This window comes from Cimex lectularius, unplaced genomic scaffold (assembly GCF_000648675.2).
Source record: "Cimex lectularius strain Harlan isolate CLEC.00 unplaced genomic scaffold, Clec_2.1 scaffold112, whole genome shotgun sequence".
NCBI classification, from domain to species: Eukaryota; Metazoa; Arthropoda; class Insecta; order Hemiptera; family Cimicidae; genus Cimex; species Cimex lectularius.
In genome coordinates this window covers 1,280,328-1,306,018 of record NW_019392699.1, presented here as the reverse complement: position 1 = coordinate 1,306,018, position 25,691 = coordinate 1,280,328, and the positions used below count along the sequence as shown (strand labels likewise).

The following is a 25,691-nucleotide window of genomic DNA, read 5'->3' as shown; positions in this document are numbered from 1 at the left end:
ATTACCAGTTATTCTTTTAGAAGGAATTGACGGAAAATTATAAAACCTGGCAGAAAAGAATTGACAGATCCTTCCGGATCGAGGCCTCAAGGTGGATCTAGGCGACAGGCGGATCCTCGGCCCGACTGGCGCGTCACCCGTATCGAGTGCCGGTATCGATTCGGCGACAACAGTCGGGCAACCTCCGCTCTTCTCCCACCTCTACAATCCTCGATTCCAGAATCAGTCCGTCTCTAGCCCGAGCCGATGTCGGTTTTGTCGAGTGAGCGCGACGAACGGCAGCTTTTTTGAGTTTGTTGTCATTGTCCGTCGCCGTCGAGCCGAGTGAACGCCATGGCCGAGCGCAAGGGATCTCTCATTGCGAAATCCGTCTCTAAACACGCCGGGAGAGCCAAAGAAAAGGTGAGCAGTCACATTCTCCACCCCGCCGACTCGCCCACATACCGACACTTTTCATTTTTCCTTCTCACAACGTAGTTCTGCTACAACCACTCTCGACGTCTTTTATTTATTTTTCACCTGAGTCGATTAGTGGTCACCGTCTGTTGGCTCTAAAATCTGATACTCAATATAGTTACGTTTCAAGTTCTTAAACTATATATGTAATATGTGTCCCCAGCATTTAAGAATTTATTAATAAGAAACGATTATGACAGAATTCTTTTCATCTTTGTAGGGTTCGGTTGCCAATTATTTGGTTGCTGGTTGTGGAAAAAAAACGCTTTCTATTAAATCGTTAAGTGACGGATTCGAATGGATGTTCGAATAATTGATTCTCTCTATTAAAGATAAATAGTAATAAAAATTGAAGGGTAGTAGGCAGAAGGATGTATGTAGGTGTGCTCAATCGTGGAAACTTGATTGGAGAATGGTGTGAAAAGGCTAAGATGTTTAAATTTATGCTTCATTTTTGACTTGAGATTACAGACGTTTCCAGGCCTAGAAATAGGATCGATTAAATACTTATTTTAATAAAAATCTTGTACGGGAATTGGCACAGGCTAACGAGGTCTATTTATGACTTTGTCGGACATTCGCTTTGTAGGCCTCCGTCTTTATAAATAGTCGGCTGGCGGTTTCCACCTCCGGCTGTCTTTCGCTGCGACTCGTGCGCTCGAACATTTCCATCATTACCTGAGTGTGAGAAAGAAAAAGGAAAATCGCAAAGGAAAAACGACCAGGTGAAAATGTCGAGTTCAACGCACACTTTGGCACAGTCTCAATGACACTAAAAAATGGATTACGACCAGCTGTAATCTAATACCACGTTCCAAAATAGATCGTGTTAAATATACTGAGGGCTTGAGGAACTCCGCAAAGATCGCCGGGCCAAAGTGACGTAAAAAAAATTAAGGCCGGCCGTAGAGACGTGACCGCATATTCACGAACGGTCCCTTGTTGTAAAGAAAAATGTGAATTCTGCATAGTGCATTTTTCCATTAAACATGGCCCAAAGGCATTTCCCAAAACTGGTCCGTGAGCTAACTTTGAATTGGGGACGACTAGTCTAAACAAAATACGTCCGTTTAAAAACAACTCGAACCATAGACGAATACCATACTCGCGGGACAAAAATAGTCCGTTGTCCCCTGTTCCGTTAAGATGAAGAAAATAAACCGTTGATTAAAATTTTAATTGACCAAAAGTTGTTAAGAACTAATAAAAATTGCCGAATAAGGGCCCAGATTTATGACGACATGAATATCCTGCTGATATAACATTATTCTTATTAATGGTCTTGTCAGCACAAATACCGTGTTAGTAGGACGTTTATGAATAAGGCATCTGACGAGACCCGAGAAGACTAGCGTTTTAAAATGCTCTCAGCTGAATGTCAGCTTAGTCGAGCCGTGTCGAACAATGTGGGTGAGCAGAGAAAAATGTTTTCACAGTTACGTAACGTGACTTCCTTAAGATCTTTCTACATCTCTGCAGAAGTCTCAGTGCAAAATGTACGTTCTATTCGGGTATCAAATTGTTCATGCAGAAATCGTATCCTGCATCGTAAGTCTCGTACTTTCTTTCCCAGTTTGGCAGGATCGCCCGGAAAACTCAATACTCGATGCCACTTCCTCTCTCGTCCGATATGGTTTCTTCTTTTTTTATAAATGGCCAGTTGGAAAACAAGAAAACGTTTGTAACAGGTGGTCGAGGAGTCTGTAAATCTGAACACACGTTTTCTAACGGGACACGAACATCACGAATTTTTAAGGCGAGGTCTTGCAATAGATGCACTGAGCTCTGTGAATTAAATTAAATAATAATGACGATTCTTCGATATTCGGCAGCAAATTTTTTTTTTTTTTTGTGTGGAATGAATTTGTAAAAGGACGAGGCTCCAACCAGCTCGTGAGCTTTCAAATTTAAAGCGATGTTTCACAACTGATTATGCACGACAGCGAAGATGAAAATCCGGTCTATCTCTGTTGTAGAAACGCGATTTCAAGGTCCGTTCGAAAGTTTCGATCCAACCTTCTCTCATTTTTGTAATAGTTTACTCCATAAGTCCTTTTTAGGAATTGGGTTCGCCCACATAACACCCATTCATACAACAAACAAGGAGATGGCGCATTTAAGCCCCAGTCCCCCCTCTCGAATAAAGCACCCACGAGGAAAAAATCAAGTCGCCTTCTTTAAAGCCACACCTGTTTTCTTAATCGTGACACTCTCGTGAATCGAACTTATTTTTAAAACAGCCAAATTATTAATATAAAATTTAATGTAATTCCGTTAAAATTTTTATATAATTAATTGATATCAAAATTTGACAAGGTCGTTGACTTTTTACAGTTTTATAAGTATGTTTATAGCGCATAGGGAACAATTTTCTGTTTTGAATGAAATCAATTCCATCCATATTTGAGGGCTCGCGAATAAACGAAAAACTAGCTCTTAGTTTTTTTTTTTTTTTTTAATTTCTTGGCCTAAATACATAATATGTATTATAAAATAAATGTATCACAGGTGATGGCTTAACTTCCAACAACCCCGTTGATAGTCGCAGATGAGGGGTCAAACCACTTTACAATACATTTTTCATACTGTTTTCAAAAAATCCGTGGGCTACGTCAGGATTCGATCCCAAGACCGATAGCCTGGCTTAACCACTCGGCCACCGCGCTATAATAAATGCATTTTACATTTATAATTTATACAGAATCACAATGGTGCTAAATCATAATATTCGAATGGAATTAATAATAGATTTTCTCGCTATTTTTTAATGGCTAAGTTGAAGTATCTACTGAGTATCTAAGAAGTATCTACTGAGTATCTAAGAAGTATCTACTGAAAAAATGTTGGTTGAAAAAATAATCAAAATATGTAAATAGTCATGGTTTATTTATGATTGGTGTTATGGTTGAAATTTACATTTTTTACTGTTGTTTATAAGTGAAAATAGTAATTTACTATTGTGTCATGATTCACTTTACCCACTGAGGGTATTCCGTCACTCCATGGGAACAGTGTTTAATAATTTAAGATTGAAGAACATACAACTTCACATTTATCATTTCTATGAGGTCAGTGTTTTTTTAAATTTATTATTTGAATAGAAGTTTTGAAGAGATTATTTTCTAATACCAATTAGGGTAGTGAACGTTACCTTGTAAATTATGTTTTATTGGTGATTTTGTGTACTCTGTTGTGTTTCTATGTTTTTCTTTGGTGAAACGACTACAGGGGCAGTTGCTTTATGATAGTGCAGGATTGATAGTTGAGATGAAGAATCGCTGTTGGATTATGATGAAAGACTCCAGGAAAACTCATGTAGATAAGATAGAGGTTACGATCGGCTTGCTTGCAAGAATATCGTAAATCATGTATTAATATTATGCTATCCAATATTCCTTTCCTGAATGTAAAAGTATTCGATCAAAAATGATAAAATATCCATAAGTATTACGCACACTTTCAAAGTCTAGATATGTTTTATAATGGTATCTCATTAACTAAACTTATTATTATTACTAAATGGCCTTCAACCGTATGGGTCATTTAGGTAGCTAAACTTAGTTTGCTGAGTGAATTAAGGAAGACACTACCCGTCCGGTTTAAAATGTCTGTGGAACGCGATGAAAAAATGGGAATTGTTTATTTGATTTAAGTAAATAAATGAAATGGGTTCCACTCGAATACACCGATTTATATGTTTATCTATAATAATATCTTGAAAAAATTCAAGCAATTGTTGATAAAGCCGGGAACATAGAGTACGGATTCAGTTTCCGATTAAAATGGATACGTGATTAGAATAATGAAATTAATACATAAAAAGTATTATAATAGTACATAATGCCACTTAAAATATTACTTCTGTACGCTGTCTTATCTCGATGTGGAGTAAATTGTTAATTAATTCGGGGCAAAAGATCTAAAATGTAAAAAAAAATCTAAAAGAACTGGAAAGAATGTTCTTTGCGCTTTACGCCTGGCCCAGGAAACGTCCTGTTAAACCTCCTTAAACTGAACAAGAGACACTGTTGTATTATGAGCTCTTAGCGTTACAATGAGCCCATTCAACTGTTGACAGAGGCGCGAATCTAATCCAATAAAAATGTCTTTAAACTCACGTATTCAAATAAGGGTGCGATGATATAAAAAAATCTAGCACGGCTTAATTAAATTTGCACAGTTTGTTGTAACCAGGCCTGTAATTTCGTACGAACTGAACGATTGGTTGCAGGAGACGCGTTATCATTTAATCAAAAGCGCTAGGAAGTAAGATCACATTGGAAAAATAGAGAATAAGGGAGTTTCAGTTACTCCTTGCCACGAGTGCTCTAGGTGTGTCGTGCCATTGACCGGTGTCATCGTATCATCTTAAAACAAAATAAAATAATAATTTGGCATCACACATACATCTTTTAAATGAAATAGTAATAAATTATCAAATTTAAAAGAAAAACTTTAATTATTAATTGAAATAAAATAAAGTATAAATAGTTATTTATTTTTTTAAGGTGTTTTATTTTAAAATTGAATGTGTAAGGTTAATTTGTTTTATTAAAATTTGTTGGTTTATGTTCGAAAACATTTCCATGTGGGTTTTTTAAATAAAAAGTAAATACATTAACCATTTACATTTATTTGGACGTTTCGGGATTTACACCCATCATCAACATCTTATATTGCATTAAATTTATAATTTATTATTATCCATACTCAAAATCTTCAAGAAGAATTATGGAGTAATCTTCCTGGCCATGAGGTTTGTCGATGCAAGATGGTTATATCTTTAAAATGTAATATGGATAATAACAAATTATAAATTTAATACAATATAAGGTATTGATAATGGGTGTAAATTCGCGAAACGTTCAAATAAATGTAAATAAGTAATGTATTTACTTTTTTATTAAAAAAAAAAAAAAAACGGAAATATTTTTCACATAAACCAACAAATTTAAATAGTTTTATACATTTAAATAGTTGATTAGGTTAGAAATATTAACTTAAAAGCCGAAACTTCTGAAAAAGTACTGCAAAGTTGAAGGAGGATAAATAATGTAGTTATGAACGTATAAGAGAAAAAAAAATAGTGGGATGATCTAAGGGAGTATTGACAGTAAAAGTACCCGACTGTGCCAAGAATATAGATGGCCGGCTATTATCAGTAAAGGGAAGGGATGTTCACGGATTAAATATAGTGTCTAGAGTGTAGTAGCCCTCAACGTCAATTAGGTTAGGAAATATAAAAGTGCATGATGTTTTCTTGAACTACGTCCGCTTAGAATTCCTAGCAACCGCTGTTTCTTAAAAAAAAATTTATATATTTGTAAAAAAAACATCTATGTATTCCCTGCATAAGTACTGTAAGCGTTTAAGAGCCAGAACAATTATAGCGTTTAATGACGTATTGATAGAATAGAGATCTGACGGTGCCAAGAACCTGGATAGACTATTAGTGGAGAAGGGAAGGGATGTCGCAGAATTAAATATAGTAATTCTAGGATGTGAAAAAAGAGAGTACCCGTGACCGTTTTGGAGACTGAATGGAACTTGTCTTAATGTAATAAATATGAATTAAACTGTCAGTGGAAAATATGGTTAGATCAAAAACACACAATAACTGAAGAGTGTTATTTTGAATTTAAATGCATTTTATTGTAAGCCAGATAATTTGAAAGTGGGTTAGGCGACCAATAGGACTAAAGAACCGTTTGGTCCCCTAAGGCTCGGCATTTTCAAAAAAAAAAAAAAAAAAAAAAAATCCGTTAGCAGTTGAGACGAATCCGGTCGGGAACCGTGTATCCAATTTTATCTCGGCTTTTTCGGATAAGATCATGCGATAAGTCTTGAAAATCCGAGCAATCTGAAGAATCTGCTCTGACGGTTGCAAATACTTTCCTTTAGACATTTGTTCTTTTGCTTTTATTGAACTATTTTATTAAATATTGAAAAGTGACTCAAATCCCAAACTGCATAATTTCAGGTACTTTTTTTCTCAGGTGTAACTTTGTGCATGATATTCAAAATTAACTTCCCATCCGAGAGATCGTTTTCCGTTTCTTGGTTCTTCAATCGAAATTTCACGTAAAATTGCTGATATTTATTTTATTTTATGCGGAATGCTACGATTTTCCATTTATTCATTGAATCTTGACGATTCGTTACAGAAATTCAGCAGCATTGAAAAAAATGTATATGACGGAAGAAGTCCCTCCTTTCAATACTTCGCTGGCGGGAAATGAACTTACGCCTTCTAAATTTAATCTTCTTTAAATAACGTATCTTGTACAGCGATAACAAGGAACCAAACATGAAATTAATTGAGGCCTGCCGCCTACACATTCATTGCTGACGATTATTATTGTCTAGACTAGACTAATCTTGTTGATAATTTTAAAACATTTATCTCGCTGAATATTCTTAAACATGCGTCAAATGTCTCAGGTATTATTTACAATTGCAACTAACATTTTTTAATTGAAGGTTTAATCATTCTTTTGGGGACTAAGATCCCCTAAGAACTGGCTTTGCTTTTCCCAGGCCATTTCCTCTTGCTTTTAAGAACATCAAAACAAGATTTAAAAAAAAATTATTATTAGAGAAACAATCTCTGCGAAGCATAGATAACAAGATAATTAAAATTAAATATCTCACTGACTCTCTCAACACGACACACAAGAATGGCACAATTAGGCAGAAAACAAACACTTTGAGCCCTGAAGATGATCTCAATAAAGATCGAAACGTTGGGACGATAAAGAAAATGTTTTTCTGAAACGTACGTCACACCAGACCGCATCTCACGATCTCCGAATAATCACCGACTAACGGTCACTTTAAAATTAAAAGAAAAGACATCGAGTGGAGAAGCTATCCATTGATAGCATTCCTAAATTAGAAATCATCACTTAATCACTCGCACTCTTAGAGACTAGGTCACGGGGCTACTGCCTTTTTAAACGTCTGGGAGGATTACTGGGAAGAGATCGGGAGGAAAGTAGTTGTACTTGGGATTGGAGGGTTAGTGTGAAATGTTTTGTAGCTGGGTCTTACTTCATTTAAACAGGGAATATTTAGGTCGTCATGACTGTTCGTGGTTAGGAACATAGAACGATGAATCTAAAGATTCGTGGTTGGTAAGGTCTGGATTTTGCGGAGATTGAAAGGTTTGGTTGAACCCCAAAGTTCGGTGCCGTATGTCCGTATTGGCTTCAGTTTTTTTTTTTCCAAGGGAAAGTTCAGACCTGTTTCTAGTAGTCTTTTAAGTAATCGGTATCGAAGGTTCAGTTTTATCCTTTTGAGGCTGAATTGAAATGATGTTTTCGGTTGGAAGGGAGTTAAGATTATAATAGATTGAAGGTAGTTTTTTGGTTTTATGGTGTTTAGTTTGATTCGCTATTTTTTGAACCATTGTTCAATCAAATATAGATGTGTCTTTATGGGTCGATGTCAGAGGATAGAATGGCAGTGTCATCAGCAAATGCTAGGATATTGGGACGAGGTGAGAAAGGCTATCAGCAGTATATATTAAATAAAGTAGGGGGCCGAGAACAAAACCACGAGGGACTCCGCGTCCCACAAGAATTTTTAAAAACGGAAATTCGCCCTTTCGGAAGTTTATCTACTAAAGTATTCACTGCAACATAGAATTGATACAATGTCGCTGTGTATTATTATATCAATATAGTACTGTAATTCAAATGAAATGCGTTGATACTTTAATTTGAATCTAGACTTATAATGGACATGAAATATACATTACTACTTTTTGTTACAGGTAATGGAAAGTGCAGATGCATTAATTAATGTGAGGTAAGTTTGACTATTTTTTTTTAGAGCGGTACAAACATCACAAATTATATCAGATGTTATATTCACAACAGAATATAATATAATCACATAAAGGATTTTAATCACATTTGATTAAATAAATAAATAAAACCATTGAGAATTCTTTTTATATCTGAAATGAAAAGACAATAAACTAACTATTATTTATTGATATTATTCATGCCTTGTGTGAATTTGTGATTTATTCATTGCTTGTGCGGCAATTTATGGAACGGCGATTTTTTAAGCTCATCTCACGGCCATCGCAAAAGATAGTTGCAAATGAATGAAATAAACCGTTGTTGTGGCAACAATTTCAATTGCACACGTTGTCACAATTAAAAGGAGGAATTAGGAAGTATTACTCATGGCTTGGTGATGACTTGGTGGAAATATGACTTATAATTTGGTCGTGGGCTTAGTTAAAAAAAAAAACACTAATTCCGGAAAACCTGTTTTCCCTTTACATAGCGTTTGATTATCTGATGTATTATTTTCATACGCAATGCATATCAATTTAAAATTAATAATTAATAAATTAATAATTATAAATGAACAGCTTAAAATACGAAGAATGGTGGTTGATTAAACAGTAAAAAGGACACAAATCGTAGTAAATTGCTGCATTTATAATACGAAATTAGTAATCTTGGGCTAAGACGTTGTCTTTCGCCAAAGAAATAATTTAATTTTAATATTATCGGTTCAAAACCAAACAATGCTTTGAAAATGTGAAATTAGCTACATTTTGTATAAGTTAGAGAAAATAATTGAAAATGCAGGAATCACAAATACATAGCCGAGAATCAGTTTTATGATTATTCCTCAAACTGTTTGATTGTGATAGAAAAAAAGGTTATCTTTTAACTATTTGGATTTGTTCTTGAGGTCTGCTGGACTTAGAACTTGTTTAGAAGTTCCAGATCATCGTGGTCTAGCGTACGTGTTACATTTCGCCATCTTCAGCGGATGTGTATTTACCTGGTTTATTTTCGTTCTTACCGCTTATATACGAAATTTAAAAACAACGGGGAATCGGGTTTTTAAAAACGCATTTAATATATGGTAATGTTATGCTTATCATGCACAGGACATCCGGGCATTTATTAAAGTTCACGTTTTAAGTTCAACAAATCAGACTTTTTCGTTTTGCATGTCGACATTTCTCTAAAATTTGGAACAACCAGTCAACAGATATAACGTATAAATTGAATATTCAAAATTCTGGGTCCATCGGCTATCATAATGATTTACTTAGCCTGTGCAGCGATTATTTCAAAATACCAGTACATTTAAGCCATTTAGGAATGATTATTTGTGTTAAGTCTCTTACATTCGAGATTTTAAACTGCCAAGTTATTTTTAATAATAGATGTGCATTGTTGTCATAATATTCAAACAACAATAATTTAAGCATTATATATTACTTCTTTTCTCGTTATGTTTTTATCTTATAGTATTTATCTAATATGTATTAAAATTTAGTTATCTATTTTACTTCTGTGATAACAGTAAATCAACTTAATCGCTCAAAGTCCTTGTGCAAAACAAAAGTGAACATAATTAAAATAAACAATCGATCCAAATTATGAGTATGGTTTGTGAGAATATATATGTAGAATTTTTATAATTAAATTCTATTAATAAAATTAAATTGAATAATCCTACATTTACCCACCATTTAGATACAGAATTCGTGGTCATATCGTACATTTGTGATTGTGGTAGAAATAATTGAGGTAGGGTGAGGATGTCGATTCACTTTTTGTAAAGGACGGTTCTACTCTAGTAAACTCTAGTTTTGTGAGTAGAATTATCATTTGTAGATGTAAGATGTAGATGTAATTTCAGGGTATAGTATACTGCGCCCATTAAGAGCTATTGTATCCCCCGTGCTCTGCCTAAAGCACATCGGTGAGTCCTATTTCATCAATAAACTTGATTAACAGGCCCGGTTTCAGTGGTTGAAGCTCTTCTATGGTCACATTATACATCCCAAAACATTTCCTCCTGCGGGCTAGTGTAGCTCCGCAGTTTGTTAGTAGATGTGTTGGTGTCTCTTCTGTCTCTGCAGAATCTGCATGTGCCATTTTGGATTATTCCAATCTTCTTTAAGTGTCTATTTAACTTGCAGTATCCTGTTAGGAATCCCATTAGGATTCGCAGTTTATTCCTGCTTCCATTGACACATTCTGTAATTTCTTTCCTTCCAAAATTGGTTAGAAGATTCTTGGATTGTCTGTGTCCAATGAGTGAATTCCATAGTTCCCTCATTTTCTTTTTGTCCCTCTGTCTGACATACTCGTGAGATAATAGTGTGGGTTCCTATGCCATAGAAGGGTAGAATTATCATTTACAAAAAGTAAATTTGCGTTTGCGTGTGCGTGTTTTTTCATTTGTACAATGTTTATAACACGATAACGCATTACGTCCATTTAGCGGGGTAGACACAAAAAAGTCACTCAATTCAAACTGTTAAATCAATCTGTTATTTGCAATTTTTTTATGTCAATCAGTAATGCATATCCGATCAAGCACCATCTTCCACCACTGCATTTAATATTTATAACTGTGTTTATTATTTGTCAGAACCGTATAAAATGATATAAATTGCGGTCATAATAATTAATAAATAATTTAGCAAGGTATCAAAAAAAAGATATTTATGGTTTGTATAAACACGTCTGAACGATCGATCACCTCTTATTATCGCGTTTATTTATTTATTTAACCAGGAATTCCATTTCCTGTTTTTGGTTATTGTTGAAAGGGACGAACATTTCTTAAATGTTTGAATTTTTTGAATATATTTTTTATAGTATAAGGTGCTTAAATGCATATTTGTTATTTTTAATGACTCCTTTAAATAATGATAAGTTATGTTAGACGTGAAGAAAATAAATTCAGTTGGAGAAATACCATTCGGAGCAAGAAAGCTTGTTTAAAGTCCAACTAAATAGGAAGGAAATGTAGCACAAACATTAGGAAGGTATTCTACAGTACCGGTTCGAGAACCTGTTGGTTGTGAGGAAGGACAAGACGGGCTACGACCTACCTCGCGTCCGCCTAACCGCATGACCTATCACGACCTTTTTCAGTTCTTTGACACACTTCTCACTGTTTTTTGGTCTTGACTATCGGCTGCGATCTTTTCACTTTTTGCCGTAATTTGAACTGCGAATATACTTGTATGGTAAAATGCATGTTAGAAAAATCATAGTGTCGGTTCAATATTCTCTATTTCGTTCTAACAAGTTAACTGGTTTCCTGGTTTGCCAATATCCCAATAAAAAAAACTCAGATACAATAGTTATAATCTAACCACGAATTATGCAAGGCTATTTAAAAAAGATAAACGTAGACGACATATGCATATGTGGCAGTGAGAAAACACTTTTCTCATACATTTTTATGGAGCGTCCACGAAGAAAAATGTTAAATAAAGAATACGATGACATACAAAAATGATTAGTTCCGGATACGTGGAGTGTGCGCTGTTGTAGAGAACTTCCTAAAGGTCCTACGGAGAAGAATAAGATAATAGATTGTAAATTTGTAAATATTTAGTATAGATAAATGTTCAAATATTAAGCTATGTCAAAAAAGTTAATATCTAATATAGTATGGCCTGTTTTTTATAATGGAACTGTGATAAAAAGCGCGGTTTCTCCTTTATTCTTTTCCGACATCGTCATTAAATTATACATTATAGTACAATATGATTCTTTCCCGTTACTCTCTGAATACAGAAAAACATAAAATTATGTATACACATATTCCTCCAGCTTAGTTTCCCTGCAGCATTTCAATATATTAATGTCTTGTATGGTATTTGTCTAGGCTTAATTATAACATACTTGACTTTACGTAAATGTAAATTAGAACTAATATAATGCAGCCGGGTGGTGGTTTATTTCTAAATGTCCATATCATTCTTTATGGTTCGGCTTTGTCAACATACCGCTATTTTTATTTAAAAAATTGAATTGCACAACAAAACCTTAAACCAATAATTTTTTTCCCATAATATACACGATTTCTTGTTTGTTCAATGTAAGACGTAATGTTTGGGGTGTGTAACATTCTGCGCCCTTTGAGAGCTGACTAACCTCCGTTCTGTACCTATAGCACACCGATGAAATTTGATTAGTAGGCCCGCTTTCAGTGGTTGAATTTCTTGTGTCTTGGTGTCTGCAATGTTTCTTGGTAGAATCTGCACTTGTCGTGTTGGGTTATACCAATCTTCTTCAGATGCCCATTCAATCTACAGTGTGCTGTCAAGAATCCTGCAAACGAAGGTTCTTAGATTGTTTATGTCCAATGAATTCCACTGTTTCCTAATTTTCAGTTGGTCTTTTTGTCTAAGATACTCATTGTTGTTATCAGTATGCCATAGAAGTATTCAGGACCTATTATATATCCCATTTCCTGCCAGCGCGTCCGTTATCGCTCTCTCATTGCTCTCTACTCCCTCATGTCTTGGGAGTTGCCACCCAGCAGAGGGTGACTTTAATTTACATACCTACTTTATTTAGGTTATTAGTTTTTCAATTCAGCATCATCTTTGATCTAATGATGTTTGAACTGGAGGTTTGATGGCTGTTTGACTATCTGATCTTGATATTCTTGTTTTTGTACCCTTTGCTTAAGCTGAACTGGTTACATTCTCCATTGCATGGACTTCAGCCTGAAAGATACTGGCGTATTTTCCCATGGGTTCTTAATATTTGGTTCTAGGACCGACCACTCCTGCACAGAGCCTTCTTGCGTTCTAGATCGGTGTACCAACAGATGGTTTTCAACGGAGTGGTTTCGTCCTCTTTCCCATTCTTTTTTGATACTTAAATTTGTTTGGAAATTTTCTCTGAACTCAAACATCCTGTTCATGTGTCTTTTGGGGCCATGATTATTGAATTTTCCTTCATTAGGATGTTATCTCATCACTTTAGTTTTAACTCTGTTGGAGGTTTCTCTTTGAAAATGTTAATAATAATAGTTTTCTGAAAAAGATAGTTCCTACTCAAAGTAAGTTGTTTTACAACGATTCGGATTTCTAGCCCTTAGTTTATCATCAGGTTGAAGGATTTCTAAACCTGATGATGAGCTAAGGGCTCGAAATCCGGATCGTTGGAAAACAACTTACTGTGAGTAGGAACTACCTTTTAAAAGAAAAGGATTGAACACCGCACTCACTCCATCATTCATCATTTCTATAGTTTTCTGATGTTAAGCATGCTCATAACTGATAAACCAAAAATATAATACGTTTTTGTAATAGGTAAAGTTTTACAACTTGAATTTATTTGTTCATTGTAATCTTTTAATGCTGAATTAGTCTCGAGGAAAGTTGTGTTAATGTTTTAAAATTGTATATCCTTGATTCATTACCTCAAATAGACTTTTTTTGCTGCAAATAAAGTGAAAGTATTCATTTTTATCGGGCCCCAACCTTTTCTTGACTTATCACGACAGCATGACTTCATTTTGTATCCGTCGTTATTACGGGTTATAAAGATGGCTATTTTATTTTAGAGAAAAAAAAACTACCGTAATTTTTCAATGTCAACGTAGTATGTATGCCCGTCAAGTCAGAGGAAGAAGAAACTTGCAACGCGTCTTTGGTGTTCAATTCAAAAGTTAGCATAATCGAAATAAAGTGGACATTTTGTAGTATAAATTCGAAACTACTGTAAATAAATGATAATTAACTTATTATGTGTTTTGTTAAATATTTAATCATATAAGTTCATCAGACTTGTACATAATTGGGTTGGTAAAAAAGAATAGTTTAGTGATTAAGAGGAATTGTGATCCTACAAAACATAAATGTTGTATTATAGTGCTTGAATTGAAATTAAAAAAATGAGTAATTACATTGGATCATAAGAGCTCCTTGTATGGATTCGAACATTAATAAGAAGAACTTTGTCGGTATTCTCTTTTAACTTAAATTTTTTCCTTGGATTTGCTTAATGTGTGGAGAATACGATTGGGAAATGATGTCATGGGATCTATTGTTCATAATTATCGACGTTCGACCTCCCAATTACCGGTTTCCGGTCAGATTCTCATATTTTTTTACTATTCCTCTCTGTGTAGTTTCCTGTGTTTGTTTTGACTCGCTCGATATATTTGTCGCATAATTAAGTTTTTGGGTCCCTCTTTATCTAATTAATAGATGTAGTGGAATACACAAGTTCGACCGACACATTGCTTTAAACATGATAAACTTATACTCCCGGTCTGTCTGTTAATTATTAATAAAATAAAACTACAGTCTCGTGTTGGTTGTAGGACGTCAGTGGCCTAGATATCCGATTGAGATTTCTCCAGTATAATCAATTATTTTGATAGTACATATTTACATCCACGAGACAGTGGTTCCATCGAATTAGTACATTCTGACGTCTGATCATTTATCCTTTGGTCAGGTGCGTCTAGGTTCTCCTCACATCTCCAGGGTAAGTCTACTTACCGGTCGTTGTACTCGTCCTCCTTTTGGTGTCGGTGTGCTGGTAACAAACAGTCTCCCACCCCGATTTTACTTTCTCCGTGTCAGGAAAACGATGAAAGTTCTACACACGGCACGGTTTTACAATTTAAACCTTAATTAATTTCAATACATGCGATAAATCAATTTCTACCCCAACCCGGCGCATATGTGAAGCAGTCTGCTCTGGAATATTGTCGATTTTCAACATTTAAATATTTTTGTTCTAATAGAGAGAGAGAGAGAGACGGGAAGTTCTTAGTCAACACTGCAATGCCTGATAAAAGCAAATTTATTTGCTAGGCCACGTCTCTTTCATTTTATCGCTTTAACGCTTTTAAACGTTTCCTCAATGAGGACGTGATGACCTGAAAGCAAGAGGAAAAGCGTTCAAGAGAGTGTGTAGTGTGATGAACACGAATCGTTAAACCAAATACATACGTAATAGGCAAACTTTCTATTCCGAACCACTCTCTCCCCCCTTCTTATTCATTAGTGTTATTTTTTTGGTTTTATGTACTTAGCAATGAACATTAGAGTCGTAATTTTTACGTTAACACGATAATCGATACCTTCGCTGAATGAAAACTGATGCTTTCAAAACATCTTCGAGAGCATGTTTCACTTTTTAATGTTAATAACGTTATTAAGAATAATGAAACAGGAATGAGTAATTGTAGGTTATGGCGTAGAACATCCGGTAAAACAAATTTTTCCCAATATCAAGAAAATGTATAATTAATCAAAATATCATTTAATTTACGAATTATTTTGTCATTGCATTAAAATACAATTGATAAAATCTAATTAAGAAATGAGTGAACCTGGTAATTTTGCCAACAGAGTTGAAAGTATAATAACTTCACTTTAATTTATCTCGCTATTGTTCCAGGAAGGATGTTACTTTCGTTTTTAATTAGTTTAAATATGTGAAGTTCCATTGGAATAAACGTTATCATAATTGTATCTAATAAGACTATAATAATTTTAAATTCTATTGTATTTAATAATTTTAAAATTACAATAAAAATCCTGTTGTCTGTGCTATGATAAAACGTCTGCCAAGTGGGGTGGGCAGTCTAGCTTCTTCACGTTTTGTGCATGCCCTTGCTCTTATGTTAATCCGTTTCGAATAAAATTCATAAAGGATCATCTAGAAATCAACCCGCATAATCCCTGAAAATTTCATAAGGATCCGACAAATGGTTTCGAAGATACAGCGGTGTACGGGATTTACGTTTACGCATGCACAAACGATCCGTTGATCCGATTTGGATGAAATTCATAGGGCACCATCTAGAAATCAACCCGCACAATCTCTGAAAGTTCATAAAAATTAGTCTCAAGGTTTGGGAGTTTTGCCGGTTACAAGGAATTGTCAGACACGGAACCAAATTTGTTCGGAAAGGTGCAAAATGCAAGTGAAAATTTTGATTTTGGAGGACAACATTTTTTTCGACTTCCTGCATGAATACAAGGCTTCCTTTCCGGTAGTTCCGAAACAAAAAAGGCAATACCATTACATTACTAATTAAATTGATGTATTAAATTATTCTGTTTTCAATAGGCTAGTGATAATTTATTCTTTCTTTTTAAACTGTTTTGAGCTATCCATTTCACAGTCGAGTACATTTATTTGATAATTATGAGATACGTTTTGTGAAGTTTCTTGTTTAGTTTTGCGGGGTGATGAACCTATTTAAAAGGAACTCTTATAAAAAAATAAACCCAAGACTGAAGATGGCGAAATGCCTAAAACTGTCTGACAGACCAAGGGAGCGAGGATTGCCAGGCCAGAATATGCTCGGAGTCTACCCAACTAAATATTTGTTTCTTTGATAATTTTAAATGCTCTGCGCCGCCGATATGAGGTCGATATATTTTACTTATGGGATGGTGGTTTCCACCTCGTTGTAAATACTTATATCGCGAAAAATTCTCACTCCCTTTCTTCTATGTTACATTGGAAACGTGATGAATGCTTTTTTACTTTCAATGAATTCCTTTATACAAATGCGATATAATAATAATAATAATAATAATATTGATATAGTATAATAATATTGATAATATTGTTACATTAATATTACTGTTATTTGTTAACAATATTATTAATTGTTAGATTTCCTTTTGATGGACCTATCACTGAAGATGGCGAGAAACCAAAATGTGTCTGACAGACCAAAACGATAAAAATGAACAGAAACGACTAAACTGCACAATAATTAATAATATATACAAGAAAAATTATGTTATTACATTAGTAATCATTACATTAAATATAATATGCATGTTGTTTTTTTCTTCATAAAGTTTTGCCCCATCACCCTACAAGATTACAGTTGATTCTTTGTACAATATTACTTATTGAATATTGGTTTCTGTTATTTACAGATTAAGGTGTGATCTAATCTAAAGTATTTATGGAATAGCTCTCCAATATTCTGCTGCCGAAATGCTAAAAAAGCATGGCAATGAATTTCCTAATGACACCAATCTGTGTTGTAACTGTTGTTTTTCAATATGCATATGTCGTTATCCAAAGTTTGGAACCACATAGTTTTTTTCCTGTTTCATCACATCTTTCATTAATGTATCTTCATGGTCAACCATAATATAATAAAGTAAAAAAAGAACAATGCTTTGCAAATGATCTTTGGACACATCCCATTCTTCAAACTTCTGGTTACTATTTTTTTTAAAACAATTTTTGAGCATACGTCTATAACGTAAAGTATCTGTTGCCACTTCTTTAACTTACCTATCTGATTTTTCATTCTATTCAATTGGTAATGTGTTGTCCTCCCGTGTATTACTGTAATAATTTAATTGTTTTAAATTCAATTTTGTATTACAAGGAGAAGAAATCCATATTTTTTTAAATTAACGGATAGGGCCCTTAAAGTTGTTCACAAAAGGGAAGTTATTCATGTATGTTTATGCGACCATGCGAGCAATATAACACCAACTGTAATACTTCATTCATAGTAGTTTTGCCTGTAAGCAAGATAAAATCATAACCAGTGAAGATAGCAAAATGCCCAAAAATATCTTACATACAAAATCAATGACAATGAATATACCTGGATGACCAGAGACAACAAGTTCAACAACACTTTACAAGTAATAGAAATTATGAATGATGGAGTGAGTGTGGAGTTCAATCCTTTTTAAAAAAGATGGTTCCTACTCCATTAAGTTGTTTCTCAACCAATTTTGACACCACATTTGGTTGCAAAACAACTTAATGTGAGTAGGAACCATCTTTTTTAAAAAGGATTACACTTTACAAGCATCAACATGAACACTGTGAAAGTGCTTATAGAAGAATTATTAAAACAGTGCCACTAATGGTCCAGTGGAGTCCATGATCTTTATAATAAGACAAAATAAAAAAGAATTTGGTAATTTTTGTTTAAATATTAAGAAATATATATCCTTTTGTAATAATTAATTTTATAATAAAAACTAATTATTAAAACTAATTTGTTATTCCAGAAAATTAAAAAATTCAATGTTAATTGAATGCAAGAAACAGGCTTCTTGCTCCATAAAAAAGCAAAAGAAAGTTTTTTATATGAATGCACAGATGCACTTTATATTTTTATTTTTATCTGTATTATTTTGCTTATTTTCATGAATAAAAATTGTAATCAAAACAATTCAATACGATTATAAATTTAAAACCAGTAGTTTGGTCATTACTGATCATTTTGGTATTTTGTTGTCTTTAGTGCTAGGTCAATATCACGAAATGCCAAAACAAAAACAACATGAATTTCCTACAAAATGCTTTTCCGTTACTACCTCTTGGCATGACAAGCATTGAGAAGCCGGTTCTCTAGCCATTAGGTGTTCATGTGTAGTCCTTCTACAATGATGCATTCAGTACTGTTTCTTCTTTTCAGTATTTTTGAATTGCTGCTTTCCATTCCCTAGAACTGTCTTTTATTTATCTCAGTTTATTCTCTTGTGTTGTTCTAGAATGTCTACCAACTGTTTCTTATAGTTATACGTTCAGGGGTGTTTTTTTTATGGGGATGGGAGGCAGTTTGTAATTATGTTGGGTTTGAATGTAGGGTCACTGGATTCAAACCCGGTACCTTTACTTTACAGTGATTAGCGCTGTGTCAATGCCTGAACTATTGCAGCCACCGATACCCTATAGTTTGTTTTAAATTATTATTTACATCTTCACGGGGCCTTTTTTTCACATTTCATCTACCCTTGGGACCTTTCTGCCCTGCCCGTCAGCCTCAGGGGAGTATTAATGTGGTTCCATACGTGGCATCATCCAAGCATATTAAGCAAGAAAAAAGCAAGGTCGAAATGTACTGGGGATCTTTTCGTTAAAGATTACATTAAAAAAAGAAATCTAATACTGGATTTACTTGCTGTTGATCACTTCATTGGAAAAACTGAATTGTTCTTTCTGGGAGAAGAAAATATTGCAAATTGGAAATCAAAACCTGTTCTTGATAGCTTAAGGAACATCACAAGATTAGCTTGAGATTTAAGTACTGTTTTAAGTTGAAAAGGGGCGCTCTGGGCCTCTTCCTGGGAGCAGCTTGGTTGGCTCGCATGGGTTGGGTGGGTGGTATCGCCGTATGCATCAAAGCAAAGTTTTAGTGTAGTAGCAAGTGTTTTAGCAATTTAAGTAATTTAAATAACTAATGTATTACTTTTTTATTAGAAAACCACATAGAAATGTTTTCTAACATAAACCAAAAAACAAACTTTTGTTGGTGGCCACATCACTTTAGAAAACATAGGCACGGTAACTAATCACTGTAGGGTCTGCTTAGATTAGAACCAAGAGAACTTACAAATGGTCTTTTGGTTCATCTTAAAAAAACATCAGAATTCTGGTTGTGGATATGATCTCTACAGTTGTGAGCTTGTTTAACTCCCAAATGAAAAAAAAAATCTGTTGATAATATAATTAATCGATTTATGCTGTATTAAGTTATTAACTTCTGCAATAAATTTAATGACTCTAGCTCTCCTTATACTCCTTATTTGTTTTTTTAATATATGCAATAATTATATCCAATAAACTAAATTTTATTTACATATGAAACGAATGAACTCATGTTTATCAATGATCAAAGACAAACATTAAAAGGGGGCTATTTATTTTTAAGTTTCGTTTGTTTCAAATCTGTCTTTGTCTATTTAGTTGTGAATGGTGTTTTACTCTTTGAAAATTTATAATTTATTTTTTGTTCTTTCTATCTCATTACATTTATTGTTTGCAATTTTTCACACAAAATAATTTTAATGAAGTTGTTAACAACATGTCGGTGTTTTAGATACTTCAAAACCTGGGAAAAGTTGATAGGACAGCTGACGATATATTTGATGAACACTTGGAGAATTTTACCAGACAGCAGCAGGCAGCTAGTAGACTCCAAAAAGAATTTAATAATTATATAAGATGTATACGAGGTAAGTTAATATTTTAATGATAGATACATCTTAAGTTAGATCATCTATTCATATCTTATAAATAGTACTATCAAAATACTGTATAAGAACCATACATAAACAACCATATAGGTTCTTGTGTTATCATTAGAATGATTATGTATGTAACTGCTCTTAGGTTTGTGGCTTATGCTACTCTATTTTAATCTTAAAATGTCTCTGCACATATATTAATGGACAGTAAAAATCTGTGTCAACTTATAAATAAATTTTCAGATCCAGTGTAGTGTTAGTAAATTATTTAACTTTTCTTTAGCATCTTAAGTGATGGTTTAGCTATTAATTAATAAATAGAAATTGGTTTTGTACTTTTGTGCTTGTTATAATAAACAAAGCATATTTCTTCATTATGACATTCCTCCTTCCATCAATAGAACAAGACATTGAGCCATACGACTTATTGTTACATGAAACTGTCCAGTTCTAATAATTATATATTGATTGGAATTGATTCTTATTTAATTCAGGCACACGTTTGTTCATATTACAGCTGTACAAGGGGCAAGTAAAAGTCTTTACGATTGCCTTAATGATGTTTATGAGAGTGGATGGGTTGGTCAAGATGTCCTCTACGCTCAGACGCAGAACATAGAAATGCTTTGGCAAGATCTGAGTCACAAATTAGCAGACCAAGTGCTACTTCCCCTGAACACGTACTATGCTCAATTCCCAGAAACAAAAGTAAGTTTGTCTACTTGCAAAAACAAACAAGGTATTAAAATAAATTATACAAAAATATTTGATAACTACATAATCATACTTAGTAATGTTATATGTTGCATTAATTCTTTGTATGCTTTTATTTATTTTCCTTTGCAACTAGCTATTTCAGTATTTTTAAAAATACCATTATTATTTACTCATTTTTAAATGCTCCTAATGAAATAAATATTGAAATTTACTTTGATGAGTTACAATTAATTTTTTTTTTTTAACTAGACCCATTTCCTCAGTTTGCAAGTTCAATCTTATTGTTTATGAAATAATAAAGTATTTAACAAGACAAACTTTTTTTAAATAAAAACAACGATTTTTTAAAAAAAATCTGAACTGGTTTTGTTTGGGATATAAACAAAATTTTTGTCATTTTTTTTTAATGTGCCAAAACTGAAAACTCCAGTTAAAAGTATTATTGTGTACATTTCAGGACTCATTCTTTTCTTTTCCACAGCAAATTTGACCATGTTATGTCATAAATGTTTTTTCATTCATCAGCACTCTCGGGAAGTCTTTTGTCGAAAATAATCTCTATGGATATCCAATATTTTCTACTACACTTTTGCGAAAATTCACTATTTTTAACGAAAATGTATAGACAAAAAAGCCGTAGTAAATCATTAATTAGATTTTGTATGTAATAATAAATTGTTGTATTATTTTCAAATGATAAAATATTAATTAATAGTTAAATCAAACAAAATCATTCTAAATGCTATATACACACATCAGTGGTTCATTCATAATCAATTAGTTATCTGTAATAAAAGTTAATGTTTATAGTTAAACTTATACAATTATATTACATCATATTTTGCAGATATATGTAAAAATTATGAATATTAATTATGTTAATTTATTGTACAGAAAAAGATTGATAAAAGGTCTCGAAAATTAGTCGACTATGATGGGCAAAGGCACAACATGCAATCCCTTGAGGGAGGTGGTGGCAAAAAGAGAGATGACGCCAAGGTACTTATAAATTGATTCACTGTAAAACTGTATGTACTTCCAATTGAACTATTATGAACAAATATTACAGATTTCAAAAGCCAAGGAACAACTGCTGCTAGCTAAAAGGACATACGACACCTTAAACAGTGAACTCCATGATGAACTTCCTGCTCTGTATCATTCCAGAATTTTGTTTTTTGTTAACAACCTCCAGACATTATTCTCTGCTGAACAGGTCTTCCATGCAGAAACTTCCAAGGTATCGGAAGATAACGTTGGTTGTAAAATGTGTGTAATTCTCATTGGTTATGTTTGTACAGGTTTACTCTGAACTAGAAGCTATTATTGATAAACTAGCAATGGAAACACAAAAACAATCATACACACCTAGGAGAGTAACAAATTCCCCAAAATCAAATAATATTAACACGTAAGTATTTTATTTGTTTAAAAGTATATGAATACTAGTTTAAATTTTATTTCACTATTATTTTCAGGAATAGCCCGGGGTCTCCATCTTCTATGACAGGTTGGTGGATTTTTTCAAAGTGCATGTAAATTAAATACATAATTTTTGCACATGAATAAATCAATAACTACTTGTAAAATAATTATGCTTAATTTTTTGTTATCCTACTTAAAACATTTTTTGTGTTGTTTTGACAAATCACTAACAATCCAAGACTAACATTTCAGCCGAGGAGGCTTCAAGTGAACCTTCAGAATCTCCAAAAGACGAGAATTCCCCCGAGACCCCAGCTGAAGAGATGGACACTACTCCTACGGCAAATGAAGCAAAATCAAAAGAGTTGTCAAATTGCAATGATGAAGAAAAATCCAACAAACCAGAACAAGAGAAGTTAAATGAAACAGAAACAAAAGCCAGCCCTGTAGACCCTGTTAGCACACCCACTGTCAATGGTAATTCAATTCCAAGTCCGACAACAACTGAAGCTAATACAGAAGCCAATAATAACAGAAGATTAACAGATTATGAATTACCCCCTGGTAAGTATTGTTTATAAATTTTAATAACAAATACTAATTTTTTAAACAATTTTGCATGTTTTTTTTTGTACTTTTGTTTTTTTAAGTAATAAACAATTTGGAAAATAGTAGGAAAATTCTTGTATTTGATAGAATATTTACACTTTTGATTAAACATTATGATTTGTCTTATTCCCAATGTCATCGTTAGTCCTATACTACTGAAAGTTTGTTAATTGTTATCTGTGTAACACATACTTACATATACACCAAATTTTGTTTTGTTTATCTAAATCAATAAAAGAATAGGTTTTAATAAAAAACAAAACCATAAATAGATAACTCTAATATGTTGATTCACACTATATCATTACACAGCACTTAATTCAAACTGACTGAATTATAAAATAGTTATTTTTTATTCTCAGGAGCCACAACAGATAATTTGCCTCCAGGGGTTCTCTACAAAGTGAAAGCTACTTATCGGTACAATAGGGAAGATGTTGACGAGCTGTCTTTTGAAGTAGGAGAAGTTATACGTGTAATCCAATATGACGATCCAGAAGAACAGGTATTTTTTACAAAATTTTACTATTAGTAAAATGTTAAAAAATATTTTTTGTTCTAGGAGGATGGTTGGTTGATGGGAGTAAAGGAATCAACAGGGGAAAAAGGTATGTTCCCTGCAAACTTTACTAGACCCTTATGAGTTGGGTTTGAAAATTGCAGCTATAAATTTATATATATAAAGTTAAAATTTTCTTTATTTCAAAAGAACCTTAAATTTAATAAGGGGCAAGGTTTGTGAAAATCTTCCTTACATATAATTTTCCCATGAAATTCCTTCTAAACGCATTTATAATAGTGAGTTAAGATGTTTACTCCTCTGTTGGAAGAATTTCTTTGGATCATTTCTTGGCTCAAGTAGTCTTAATATTAGCAAATAACAAAAAAAAAAAGTGTACAAAAAATAAATGTTGAGTAAAAACTCTTATATATAAATATATACATATATATATATTTTTACTAGAAAGTAATTGCATTCTGAGAACCAAATTAGTGCCTTCCTAGAGATATCCTAGGTTTTCCTTTAAATTAAAAAAAGAAAAACTAGATTAATAACAACAACAATCAAAATATAATTCAATGACACGATCTAAACATGATCTATAAATAATTTGAATGTTATTTATTAATAGTGTTAAAATTTCCATATTAATGAAATATATGCAATTTATTGAGATATTACCACTACCCTAGAAAGCTGCCAAGAAGGTAGGTTAAATCTATATTTATATTATTTACACTTTTTTTTAGTCAGTTAGGAAGTGTGAAAGATTTCCTTCTTTGCAAATATTTTTTTGTTCAAGTAAGTTTCTCCTTGTGATGACTGAAATAACTTTTTAAATATCCATTGATTTACTTCACCTAACAATGGGATATACATTTTATGTCACTCGCAATGCCAAAAAATAAATAGATTTGTTATATTTAAAATAAATAAATCTTCAATCTGTGATGCACTGTTTCGCAGGCCTAATGCTATCAGTTTTCAAAAAAGTAGAAATTTCCTTGACGTAATACATAAGAACATGTACTCTGAAAGTGTTAATTTTTCTCCAAAAGTGTTATATAACTTTTCAACTATAAATATATTCAAAATGATAATAATAAAGTTTATTAGATTGTGTGGATTTTATTTTTTAATCGGACAGATGTAAAAATATGTATTTACATTTTTATGGAATGTTGGTTATTGAATTATTTTACATCGTTTTGTTTGTATTTCATGTAATTTAGGACAGGCAGTTATGTACCTTTACTTTAAATGTATGTTTTTGAAAGTATTTGAATGTTAATAGTATTTCATTGAATGGTAATAATAACATAATAATTTTAAAATATGTAGTGTTAAAATCAGTTGTTATAATCGAAACAGAAAGATGTTTACATAGGATTATTATAAATTATTTTTCATTAATAACAAATTATTGTTAGAAACATTTTTGGGTTTTATTTTTGAGAAATTGGAATAGAGTAAATCCAGTCTAGTTATTTTGGATTTATATTTATAGCAGTTGGATATGTGTTAAAATAAGCCTTGATTGACAACCATGTGGTTACATGTAATACAAAATATTCAACTGTCCTCACTGATTGATAGTATAAATTTTAAACTATAAACACAAACTTTGGTTGTTATTTACTTATATAACACTTCAAACTTTCATGTTTGGCCATGTCAGATTGGTGATACTATTTTGCAATATCATAAATTTTTAAAATGTATAATCTTTAGAAAAGACATTTTGTTCTTGGCATGTGGATCCATTTGTGGCTGTATTTGTATGTTCAACTAATTTCTTTGAACTAAAGAAAAATGTTAATATATTATTATATATTTTTCTCAAGCAGGGAGTTGTAATAAATGTCCAGTTTTATGGTTGTGAGTTCTTCAAATATTGAAAATAAGAATTTGTTAAATATTTTATGCCTGCAAACAAAGATTTTCAATTCAAAATTAAAAACATTAAATGATAAAATGTTAAATAAGAACAAATTTTCATTTTCAGTTAGGGGCCCAAATAACATGAATAATGTAGGATATAGTGACTGGCATGATTGTATAATTATTGTTATGAAGTGCCATGCGTGACTGATATATTGTTTTGCTGATTAATACATGATTTTACTGAAGATACGATAATACATGAATGCTGTAAAGTGAATAAATTTTATAGGTTTAATGGATTAAATATTCATAATTTATAAA

General features: G+C 32.7%; 1 protein-coding gene across 1 annotated transcript; it reads left to right on the top strand.

Annotated features, from left to right (window-relative positions):
- The first annotated feature begins 168 nt into the window (after positions 1–168).
- Positions 169–25,691, top strand: LOC106664534 (myc box-dependent-interacting protein 1). Its single transcript, XM_014390345.2, has 10 exons — positions 169–402; positions 20,086–20,221; positions 20,751–20,941; positions 21,845–21,949; positions 22,020–22,190; positions 22,252–22,361; positions 22,429–22,460; positions 22,628–22,939; positions 23,347–23,489; positions 23,547–25,691. Exons 1-10 carry the CDS (start codon positions 334–336, stop codon positions 23,625–23,627), a joined length of 1,350 nt encoding a protein of 449 aa, XP_014245831.1. The 5' UTR covers positions 169–333; the 3' UTR covers positions 23,628–25,691.

What these genes read in the sequence shown, in the direction of transcription:
- LOC106664534 (XM_014390345.2), top strand. Translation starts at nt 334, where the DNA reads ATGGCCGAGCGCAAGGGATCTCTCATTGCGAAATCCGTCTCTAAACAC. An exon ending in AAAAGAGAGATGACGCCAAG is followed by an intron (nt 21,950 to 22,019) that starts GTACTTATAAAT and finishes CAAATATTACAG; the next exon opens with ATTTCAAAAGCCAAGGAACA. An exon ending in TCCATGCAGAAACTTCCAAG is followed by an intron (nt 22,191 to 22,251) that starts GTATCGGAAGAT and finishes ATGTTTGTACAG; the next exon opens with GTTTACTCTGAACTAGAAGC.